The 12,059-nt window shown below is 40.9% G+C and overlaps 1 protein-coding gene across 1 annotated transcript; it reads right to left on the reverse strand.

Moving 5' to 3' along the window:
• Positions 1 to 248: 248 nt before the first annotated feature.
• Positions 249 to 3,069, reverse strand: LOC4350342 (flavonoid O-methyltransferase-like protein Os11g0303600). Its single transcript, XM_015760127.3, has 2 exons — positions 2,219 to 3,069; positions 249 to 918 (listed from the first exon to the last, which is right to left on the reverse strand). Exons 1-2 carry the CDS (start codon positions 3,026 to 3,028, stop codon positions 622 to 624), a joined length of 1,107 nt encoding a protein of 368 aa, XP_015615613.1. The 5' UTR covers positions 3,029 to 3,069; the 3' UTR covers positions 249 to 621.
• Between the last annotated feature and the right edge of the window lie 8,990 nt (positions 3,070 to 12,059).

The raw sequence follows: 12,059 nt of genomic DNA on the forward strand, positions 1-12,059 counted from the left end.
TCAAAGACACATTATCTGAAAACCCATGCTACAGCAGGTGACAAATTTGTAATCCGTTTTATCTTTTCTCTCCTCTTCTCTCTTTTTCACATTTGGTTGTAGCTAACTTACTCTTATAGTTATATGTACTTTCGACCTTATAAAGTGACATATCCAGTGCAGATAGCTGGGCAGATCACCAGAGCTTAATGAAATATGCAAAACAATGACTTAGATGGATTCACAAGTCACAACTACAACGTTGCTCGAATAATTTGATATAACCCCACCATCAATCACAGATTTTTTTTTATAGAAAGTAATTCAACGAACCATCTGTGACAAGATACCCCACTCCCTTGTGAGCTGTCTAGAAGAGCATCTGTGTTGGTAAGTTGGTAACCTACTTTGACATATATAAGCTCACATAAAACTTTACTAACAAAAGGTTTCATCGATATTAATATATAAGAGCATGACATATATATATATATATATATATATATATATATATATATATATATATATATATATATATATGAGCTCATATGAAACTTTATTAATAAATTAAAGAAAGCACTCCCACAATTTATTCACTTGTATCACACGATCCATACAGGGCATACCCATATGGGAGCTTTACTATGGATAGACCTCAAAGATGCCTCGAATTCCTAGCTTCTTCACAATCTTGTAATCACTGAAGCCCGCTTTTTTGAAGAGATCACACCACTTGTTTTCATCTCGCTGTTGGCCTTTGCCGATCAGTATCATGCCCACATCCATAAGGAGCTCGGCTTCCAGCAATGGTCCGGAGGTAGAACTAATCACTACATCAATGATGATCACTTTACCTCCTGCCTCTCGTGATGGAATAGCTTTCTTGCAATGAGCTAGGATTTTCACGCAATCCTGGTCACTCCAATGGTGAAGTACAACCTACCACAAACGAAAGTGGCATAAAAGTTAACCAATCCATCAAATTACACTCGTTTTATATAGAGTTAATCTGCAAATCGATATGGCTAGGTACTAAAGTAGTCCTCGAGGTGATATCATATTTTAATGTAAATATTGGTACATATCAATGAGAGATCTCAAACTATACATTGAAAATTTTAGTATACCGCATGGGAGCCGGGGACGAGTCCATTGGAGTTAGTTGCATGTTATATGTTCAACACACGCGATTTTGAACGTGCGCACGAGCCCATAAACTCATGCACACTACTAAATAAATGTTTTTTTTTCTGTGCGGGACACTCTTTAGATTGTAGACGGACCGTAACTGGGCGCCTATGCAAAAATCGATCTCCACTTTTACATACGGCTCCTTAAGGGAATCACACACAAAAATCGATTTCCGTAGGCAGGCCTCTTAAGGGTTCACAATAAGCCTGTTTTTGCAAGCGGACCTCTTTAGGGGCTGCACGCGAAAATATATTTTTGCCAGCGGGCCTCTTAAGGATCCGCCTAAAGTCATTCTCTCCATCTCTCTCACTTCCACTCATCATGTCATCCTTAGCCTCTCCTCTCATCCCTCTCACCTCCTCACCTCTCTCACTCAAGCACTCGCAAGCACTGGTTGGGGCGGGTGGCGGCAGCATGGCGGCCAGGAGCGGCGGCGTATTCATATGGCAGCGCAGCCCCCAACTACGGAAGCGCTGGCGGCCGTCCCCGTTCTCCCCCTATGGCAGCGCCCCTTTCCCGCCCAGATCCCGCAGTGGAGGCCCACTATCCAGAGCCGGCATCGTTTCCCACATGCTCCCCTAGCGGCGGCGACCTTTCCCGTGCTCCCTCGTGCGGATCCGACGGTGGAGGGCAGTGGAGACACGGGGAGGGGTGACGGCGACGATGACGACGAGCTGCGATGACAGCGACAGAGACGATGACGACTTCGCTGTCGACGACCTAGCTAGGGCTCCGAGATTTTATTTTTCACATTTTTTTTTGCAAGCGGATAACGTAAGCACCCGCACGCGAAAATCCGATTATGCAAAAGAAAATAGCGATTTTCACATACCATTTAGGGCGGACGGGCCAACCTTCCGCACACGAAAATGTGTTTTGGGCCGTCTAAAAAACCATTTCTGTAGCAGTGCCATTTTTGTTACGGAGAGTGCTGGCTCTGGGCAGACCACACCACACGCCTCCATCTGGCTCGGTGGCCAGAGATCTCAACCCAAGAAGTACCATACAATTTCTCAAAACATATTGAAAATTTTCATTTGAATATTACCTTTAGCATCACAGCTTGTGCAGGTGGGATGAAGCTGAGCATGTCACCGGCCACATAGCTCACAACCCCATCAGTCGTTTTGTCGCCAATCACGCGAGGAAGGTCCAGCACAGTGCACTTGACGTGTGGGAAGGCCTCGACGATGGTCCTCGCCGTCGCGCCGTCGCCGCCGCCGCAGTCTGTCAGCGACTCCAGCCCCTGGAACACCTCACGACACTCCCGCAGAACGGCGGCGAATCCCGAGCCGTCGTGCGCCGCCAGACCTTCGTTGAGCAGCCCGTGTGTCTCCGGGTCCAAATCCGCCATGCTCTCGTCGAAGGGCGTCGCGCCATGCACGTCTTCGAACAGCAGCGACGGCGAATCCTTCTTGATCCAATCCGCGAGCCCCATGGCGGCCTCGACGCAGTGCCTCGACCCCATGGCGAGCACCGTGGGCACCTGGCTGGGGTGGCCGTCGACGATGGCGGCGCCGTCGTCGTCGCCGTCCACCAGGAGGCATGACAGCGGGGTGAGACGGTACGTTCCGGTATCGGTGGTGTCGTCGGCGGCGAAGACGCCGGAGTGGACCAGCAGCCGCATGAGGCGGCGGAGGAACGGTAGCTTGGACGGCGGGAGGGACAGAGCGGTAACCAGGTCGGGCAGCGACGCGGCGCCGCCGGCGCGGTGGATGGCGGTGGGGATGCCAAGCTTGATGACACATTGGAGACTCAGAGACGTGATGTAGCAGAGGCTGTGGCGCCATAGATCGGCCTGTGCTTGCAGCAGCTCCTCGTTGGTTGGTGCCAACATGGTAGGAGCTTGTGCTGCCATTGCAGCTATCTAGCTACCTCGGATTTCTTGAGCTGATCTGCCTGATAGTTACCATATGCGTGTTACTAGGCTTTAAATAGCGTGAACAAGTGGGCAATTCAAAGGGAATTGCCAGAAAGCTATCGCAATTTTTTCTATGAAAAAGTTTCAAATAATGTAACTATATATAGTTTAATTCTAATTATATAATTACATTGTAGTAGTATATAATTGTAGTGTATTGTAACCACTACAACAAAAATCCTCATAGGGACCGGACTTATAGGTGCCGATTTATTTAAAACCGTCACCTATTAACTTTTTCCCACCTCCCGCGAGATAAAAAACAGAGAACTGACACATTTAAACAACTATAGGTGTCAGTTCTAAATAAAAACCGGCACCAATAATATTGGCATCTAAGAATTGAGCCGATCCAGTAAGAGGATCAGCCGAGCCGGTGGGGCCCACCACAAGGAGATAAGGCCACCAATGGCACACCCTGCTGGATCCATCCAGATTCATCTCTGTCTCGCTCTCCTCTCTCTCGGAGCCGAGGCGGTAGGTGACAGCGCAAGAGGGGAGGCGGCGGCACAAGCGGGGAGGCGGCGGGTGAAGGGTGGCGTTGGCGGCGCCTCGAGCTTTGGGGCGACCAGATCTAGCCGCCACGACCTCCACCGGTGACGACCTTGGCCGCCATGACCTCCGCCACCCCACCTCCTGGTCTCCACCTCTCCCTCTTCTGTTACTCGGTCTCCGACCGCAGCGTCCAGTGACATGGCCAAATCCGGTGACATAAATAACGGTGGTCGTCAAATCCAGCTGCTCCAAGCTCAGGGGTGGCCAGATCTGCCTGCCGCGACCTCTAACGGGTGACGTCCTCGAGTACAGATGGGGGCTTCTCGGGTGCGATTTGTGGCGGACGGCGTGGGTGATGGTAGTGGTTCCCACTGAGTGGTGAGGAACAGGTTGATGTTGGGATTTCTTCTTGTGCATGTGTCTATGTCGATTGTGTAACAGATTGTGATTGTTGGTGAGTAACAGATTGTGTTACTTGTGAATGTTAATTGTATTTTGCTACTATTGGATTTTTTTTGTATGAACTTGATCTTTTCTCTGTATTAACACTCGGATGTTGATACTGTGATTGTGTTCGAGTTCGGCTCTCATTTTTTTTTCTCGAGCAAAGCTAAAGGTGCCGGTTCTATTTTCCGCACAAGTGCCAGTTGCTTGTATTGGTGCCAACCAATAGTATAGGTGCCAGTTGAAAAACCGGCACCTATGATGGTTTCTGTACTAGTGAACTACTACTACATTATACTATCTCCGTTTCAGTTTATAAGACTTTCTAGCATTGCCAACATTCATATAGATGTTAAGGAATCTAGGCACGCATGTATGTCTAGATTCATTAATATATATATGAATGTGGGCAATGCTAGAAAGTCTTATAATACGAAAACGGAGGAAGTACATTGTTACTTATAAAAATGTGTGTGTGTATATATATATATATATTGTGTGTGTGTATGTATATATATATACATATATGTATGTATATATATACATATACATATATACATATATATATATGTATATATACATATATACATATATATATATATACATATACATATATACATATATATATATATACATATACATATATACATATACATATATAACATATACATATATATACATATACATATATATACATATATATATATATATAACAAATTTACTATATATATATATAATGTATGTATGTATGTATAGGATAAGACTATTCTACACCCGGGTATAGAATACCTCCCCTTCTCATCCGATCCCCCCCTCTCGCTCCCCTCACCCTCCCAATCTCTCTCGCCCTCCTCTCGCTCCCCTCCCCCTCCCAATCTCTCTCGCTCCTGATCTCTCTCTTTTTTTTATTTCATTTTTTTTCTGTTTTTTTTCTCCCTGAAATATTTTTTCTCTTTTCTAGAAAAATAAAAAATAAATTGCCAAAATCAAGACTTGAACCCATGACCTCATAGTTCAAAGCACATTCTTCTAACCAATTCATCTAATGATACTATTTGTTTTAAGAATTTTATGAGAAAGTAATATTATTATCAATTCTAATATCTTTCACTATCGAAACTCATAATATGTTACTATGCTCTAATAGTAACATTATTGTAGAAGTATAGTAACATATGACGTTACTGTATAACACATAGAACGTTACTGCACTTCTGGTAGCAACGTCATAGTAAAATTGTAGTAGACCAGGAATCAAAACAAAAATATATGGGTTAAAGCCTCACATGCTAACCATATACTTTGTTACTGCACAAAAGTAGAAGTGTTACTACATAATAGGAGCATATTACCACTTCCAAGTAGCTATGTTACTGCATGATAATTATAGTTTTACCATGTCATTTTTACGAGATGAAGATCGAATAGGTGGGCTATAGGTAAAGTCTGTAGGTGGCTTTGAGTGAGGCCTGATTGATATAGGATGTTTTGAACAATTTTATACATTTGGTAAAACCATGTTACTACATGTATATTCCTTAGTTACTACAAGTTACACATTCTGTTACTGCATGTGGAGGGTTAAAAGTTCAAAATGCCAATCTTTGAAAAGCAATATCTCACAAGATATATATTATTTTTTAAAATCGTTCCCACCATGATACTATAGTGTTACTGCATGTGGAGGGTTAAACTTCAAAATGCATCTACGTACTCCCCTCTTCGAGAAACCGTTCTTCCTCCCTCTTCTTAAAAAAATCGGTCTCCTCCCTCCAATATAGTGTTACTGCATGTATATGACGTTACTGCACTTTTGACAGTAATATTGTGGTGAATTACAGTAAATCAGGAATTGAAACAAAAATATATAGGTTAAAAGTCTCAGATGCTAACCATATACTTGGTACTGCACAAAAATAAAAGTGTTACTGCACAGAAGGTACACGTTACCACGTGTTTATGCAGTAACATTACCCCAAAAATACAGTAAAACGCAGAGTAGTAACATCATGATGCGATTGTAGTAACGTACAACAAACAAGTAGTAACAAATAATAGTATAGTATTACTACTTGTGGAGAGACAAATTGCAAAAAAGTCAAGATTTGAAGAACAATATCTCCTAAGTGATGTAAGGTTTTTTAAAACCGTTTGCACCATGACGCTAGAAAAAAAGAGCTTATCAAAAGTAGATCCGTCATGACTATATTTCAACTATATTTTAACATTGTTACTGCACGTAAGACACAGTGTTACTGCATAGTGGTCGTTGTGTTACTGCACCGTGCTGGGACGAGAGCTGAGAAGACGTGGGTGGTGGGGGGAGTTAGTAGGCGGGTTTGACAGGTGGGAGGGGCCTTTGACCGAGGTGGGAGATGGGTTTTGGACCTTGGTAAGGAGGGGGAGGTGGGTGTGACCCTTGGGAGGGAAGGGGGGTATAGAATAGTTATTCTATACCCTGGGTGTAGAATAGTTATTCTATATATATATATATATATATATATATATATATATATATATATATATATATATATATATATATATATATATATATATATATATATATATATATATATATATATATATATATATATATATATATATATATATATATTAAATTTGTTTGGTGCTCCATGGTGCCCGGACACTATTGTTGAAATTGAGTATATACCCAATTCAAATGAGTATGAAACTTTATATATGTGTGTGTATGTTTTGTGCATTGAAGTACTCCTACGTTATAGTTAATTTTGAATTTTTTTTAAAGAAAACATGGTGACAATTTTTTAGATGGTCCTAAATTTAAAATTGTAGGTGCATTCAAGTATAACTGTACATAGCATCCTGTGATATGGGACTATCCCTACATCTTAATCTCGTAACATTATTTTCCAAGCCGGTGAAATATAGCTGTCAGCTTGTCACACGTGTGCCGCGTGGTAATAGAAAATTGCAGGGCATTTCGTAGTTAGATTCCATAATGATTTCTCGTCTTTGTATACGAGGGTGCACGTTTTGGCTATATATATCTAGCAGAGTACATAAATATTGAAACATATATACTGAAATCTTTGGGCTAGTTGACGCAGCAATGTTTCGCGGCCACGACGTCCTTGCGTGCTCCGCGAATCTTGGACACCTGGAATCTGTTTTGTCAGTTGAGGCATATTGCTAGCTATATCATCTGGGGAGTTATTAGTTATAGTTTCTTGTGATAAATTTTTCCATAGTTTACCTGTAAATTACTGCATGACTGTGGAAAGCTTAGTCGAATGAGTCATTTTAAGGATTATGGTCCTTAATTATAAACGTAATGGAAAGTCCCATAATTCATAATTTTGAGTATCAAATTTGTTACTTCTCCGTACCCGATGTAAAAATATTATACTGAAAACATTTGTAGCTCTTAACTATGGTAAAGTTTCTTAAAAAATTACAATCCAAATATATTTTGAAGTCAAGAAATTTTGTCGAAATTAATAACTTCGGATTGAAAGTTTAAATTTAAGTGACAGTACCCAATTAAGGTAATGCTTGAGGAGAGAAAGAAGTGGTGCGGCGGTGCTGGAAAGAGAAAGGAGAGGAGAGAAATAGCTGCTAGCGGGTTGGGAGATGACAACGGCACGACAGAGGAGATCGAGAGACCGGTTCAGTAGGTATTAACGCACACTTAGGGCTGCCTATGACCTGACTACCGGTTCATAGATAAAACAGCAGTGATAATCAGTGGCGGAGCTAGGAATTTTATGATGCCTGGGCAAGTATAAGAAATATAGTAAACCCGTTACCACTCATGTAATGTTGATATTCTTATTTTACTTATCAACTAAAGACAACAATTTTTTAATAAAACCATAATTCAATATAGATGTAAATTTTCACTAGTATAAACAGGATGATTTTGTTATAAAAAGTGATGATTTTTATACCTATACTCCAGTACTTTAGTGAATGAATTGTGCCATCCATTGTGAAGCAAGCAAGTTGGTAATTAACGAGTGGCTACGGCCTAATTGCATGTTACAGTGCGGCAAATGCTACCTGCTTGTATCAAATCATCTACTACGTACGCATAGCCTGCCAACTTTGTCAAGGAGCTAGCTAATCATTCGGTTTTCACATAGAGAAATCATCCTCGATGCCTGCCACACGCCGCATGAAAAGCCCGGGCAATTGCCCGCGCTTTCCGGGCGGTGCATCCGCCGCTGGTGATAATTATAGTATCATTGTCATTTTACCATACAATCATATTTGACATATCGTCGTTGGTTTTTTAAACCGGTATGGGGTATTATTTTTTCTCGGTTTTAAATAAATAAAAAATTATGAAAGGGTTTAGACGGATGTTTGTGTACTAGTATCTCGGTTTGACCCGACACCATCAAATGCTTCCACTGCTTGTCTATTATCTGCAAACAGATAAACTATTATTTTGATGTCAGGTTGTTTCATGCATCTTAAATTGCTGGAGCCCACCACCCTGTTTAATTTGCCCAGGTGTCCCAACTACACCCACCCTAGCCTGTTAACATTTTCCTACACTAGTACTGCACTACCACACCCAACCTCAATTTTTTCCCCTTGATAGTTTGTTGTCCCTCCACATGCCATCCATTTTTCAAACTATGTGTATTATATTGAACTTCTAACAAATTTCATGGCTAGAAAAATGGTTTCTGTAGTTTGCAAAAATGGATCTTCGCAAGCGGACGGCCAGTCCGCCTGTTGGTAAAGGCTTGCGAAAATTATTAATTTTTGCAGGCGGACAGCCGATCCGCCTGGGAAGATGTGTCTTCGTAGGCGGACCTCTTAACCCGTACGCCTGCGAAAATATATCTTCTCAGGTGGACAAAGCCACAACATGCCACCTACGAAATTGTACGACGCCACCTGGGAAAATGTTTGCGCGAAATATAACTTTTCCCGCCAAATTTTCTAATAGTATTTTTAATCAATAATGTTGCAATTAATTAATTAATTAATTAATTAATACATAAATATATCTACTAGCTAATAGACATGTAATACGGATATAATACACATATATTGCAAGCATTAGTGAAAAGTGCCGGCCATACAATAATATTTACAGTGCAGTTAGATTCGAATAATAGTATTGTTAATTATAGAAGCATGTGACTCCACTCCCATAGACACTTGTATTCATCACTAGGCTGCCTTCGGGGTCGAAGAACTTTCAGCACTTGTGATGGATGATGCGGCAGATAAGGTCCCTCTATGTAACACGCTTTATAAGAGGCCCCAGTGTCACACACTTCGTTTTTGACATTTCATGACACAAAAGTCCAAGTGTGGGTAAGGGAGGTCTACGAGCTTACATGACGAGTTCCATCAACCAAGGCCATCTTGATTTACAGTTGATGTTAGTCATACCTTGCTGAAAAAAAAGAAGAGAAAAAAAAAAGAGAGACAGAAGAAAAAAAAAGAAAAAATAAGATGGGAGAAGAGGAAGAGAACAAGAGGGCTGACGGGCTACATCTAGATCAAAGACTGCATTATGTGCGAGTCTTTTCTGACTATACACCTCGCCAGTAGCGATCATGCTGCTTGGCTGCAACCAGCCCCTCTCTTGAGCTCATGCGCCGCCTTGGTTAGCCTTCATCCACTCTTAGCTATGCACAACTTCTCGCTCCCACAACACCTACTCACACACAAGCAAGAGGAGATGCCCTTTCTCTTTCTAGATGTTTGCTGCTTCACTCTAATTGGCATTTGCAAGCTTGCCCAAAAGGATATGTATCTTACGTCTTGACAGCAATGTGCCAACGGAACACGTCGTAAGGGCATTAGGTTCTTGGACCCGAGATGTGTGCAAAACCGAACCACTCGCTTGAGTTGGTGTGGTCAAAGTGCCTTCCTCCGCCACAACACAGATGAAGACGGAGGAGAGATCGACAATCATATGTGACCATGTCACCGCTCCAGAGATTTCAACATATACATCATGCTGGTGGTATGTACACTCAGGTATACGAAATGCAGCAAAAGATTCACAATTTCTTTTACTCATACTTATCTCTAGTTGAGTCTGTCTTGATCATACATGGTTATGCGTTCTCAGTTCATTTTCGTATGCTATGGTTTGGGTGGTCGTCGACATTCACAGGCTTTTTAAATTAAGCATGATGCTTAGGATAAATAGCCTGCTTTAATCAAAGTTGACATGGTGTCAAGTTTTCTTAAATGAACCGTATAGCCAGTACTTTCATGGACTTCGGATGTATATCCTTCGTGAACTAACCCCTGCAGGGAATTTTTCAAATTGACGGGTGAGTTCTCAAGCACGAGTCACACTGGAGGTAAGCCAGGGCCAGCAGAAAAATCAGTTGCTAACATGCAAAGGAGAAACATATCACCTATCAAGGTGCACAGTGCGTATATTACTAATTGCTCCTTTAGCATGTTCATGCAAATTTACCTCAGCCATGTATGAGTTTTGCTTAAATGAAAATTTGGTGAACAACAAAAAAAAATTTGAAAAAAAGGGAAATTATGTTTTCAAAGGATAAAAGAAATGTCTCTCATGTAAAAAAAATTCTCTCGAAAAAAACAAAAAAATGATGACAAAATAAAATTATGGCAGATGTGTGGGATCCACACTTCTTAAGTTTTGAATCCAATCTCTTTTAGCATGGATGTGAACAATTATTCTTGAGGCTATGATAAAATCTTTTCAATTCTTTGTAGTCCCTTGGGTATTTGTTGTCCACTATCCTTTTGCAGGAAATAAAAAGACAACTAAGGAGCAATGTACTATAACTCCAATATTCATACCACACTCCTTGGTCTATGAGAAGACATATGCTCAGGGAACCAAGCAGAACAAATGCAAAGTTGTGTTGCATTCTTACATCCGAATCAAAGCTTGGTAAGACCTATCTAGTGAGAATTCGAAACACCTTGTGCATCCTCACCTCACATATGTCCACCCTGCTAAGTTACCATCACCTCTATTGCTGCCATAAAAAATAAAAATAAAACTTTAAAAATATAAAAAAAATAAAAATAAAAACAAAATAAAAGTGAAATAAAATAAAAGTAAATTTAGGCACTTCATGCGCCTAGAGTTACTTAAATAACATTTGGTGCACCGGTATTTTACCCCTGTAGAAGCCCATTGTGCTTTTCTTCTTTTTCTTGAATAAAGACAAGGTACAAAACAAGTGTGGGGGAGTCTTTTCGAAACTCCCGATGCGAAACAACATCGACTCAACAAGACAATGTAATGAATACCAGCCCACGGCCGCACACAAAATTCAGCAGTCAGAACCAAGTCCTGGCTAGGTGGGCCGAAACAAGTGTTCGCCCTAACCTTGCCTGGCCCGGCTCTGTCACCCTTCTGCCGTGTGGTCAGGTTTGCGCGTCTCCTCCCTTATCCTCCCCTGTTTGTGAATTAAACTTGGCAAAAAAAACTTGAATACAATTTAGTTTGACTCCAAATAAAAATTGAAAACATTAACTCTCAACAAATAGAATTTTCATATGATTAATCATGTATATTTTTATTCTTTGCTAACACTTGTCACTTGTGAACAACCATCTATCATAGGGAACCTTGCTCATCTAAGTGATTGATATTTGTGATATGGTTATGACGAAAGAAATTCTTGTCCAACTGCCATAATACTTGGGATTTTCTTTTCTGAAAATTTAAAATTCTTTTAGACCAATACTCCTCGGTGACTATATAATTACCTACCAAGGCCATATATGATTCTCATTGCAAAATCTTGATATATATTTAGGCTGCTTGACATTACATTGAGCTTTGTCAAAATATTGTGACCCGTGTGAGACGTTCTTCATACTTTCATGATGAAGATCACGTACACTCCACATGCACACACTTATGCTAAAATTCTACACTATAAGCTAGCATCCCTCATCCATCATTTATTTTATCCAATATCCACAAAATTCTTTCAAAAAAAGGGAGAGAGAGAGGCATGGCTATGAGAAAAGAAGGAAAAATAAAGTCTTGCTTATACAAGTTTGGAGCATTGATGAA

The sequence above is a fragment of the Oryza sativa genome, chromosome 11, assembly GCF_034140825.1.
Source record: "Oryza sativa Japonica Group chromosome 11, ASM3414082v1".
Classification (NCBI taxonomy): domain Eukaryota; kingdom Viridiplantae; phylum Streptophyta; class Magnoliopsida; order Poales; family Poaceae; genus Oryza; species Oryza sativa.

Excerpts from the sequence above, each read along its gene's own strand:
- LOC4350342 (XM_015760127.3), bottom strand. The coding sequence starts at position 3,028 with ATGGCAGCACAAGCTCCTACCATGTTGGCACCAACCAACGAGGAGCTG. Across the intron at positions 919-2,218 it reads CACAAGCTGTGATGCTAAAG|GTTGTACTTCACCATTGGAG; the intron begins GTAATATTCAAA and ends CGTTTGTGGTAG.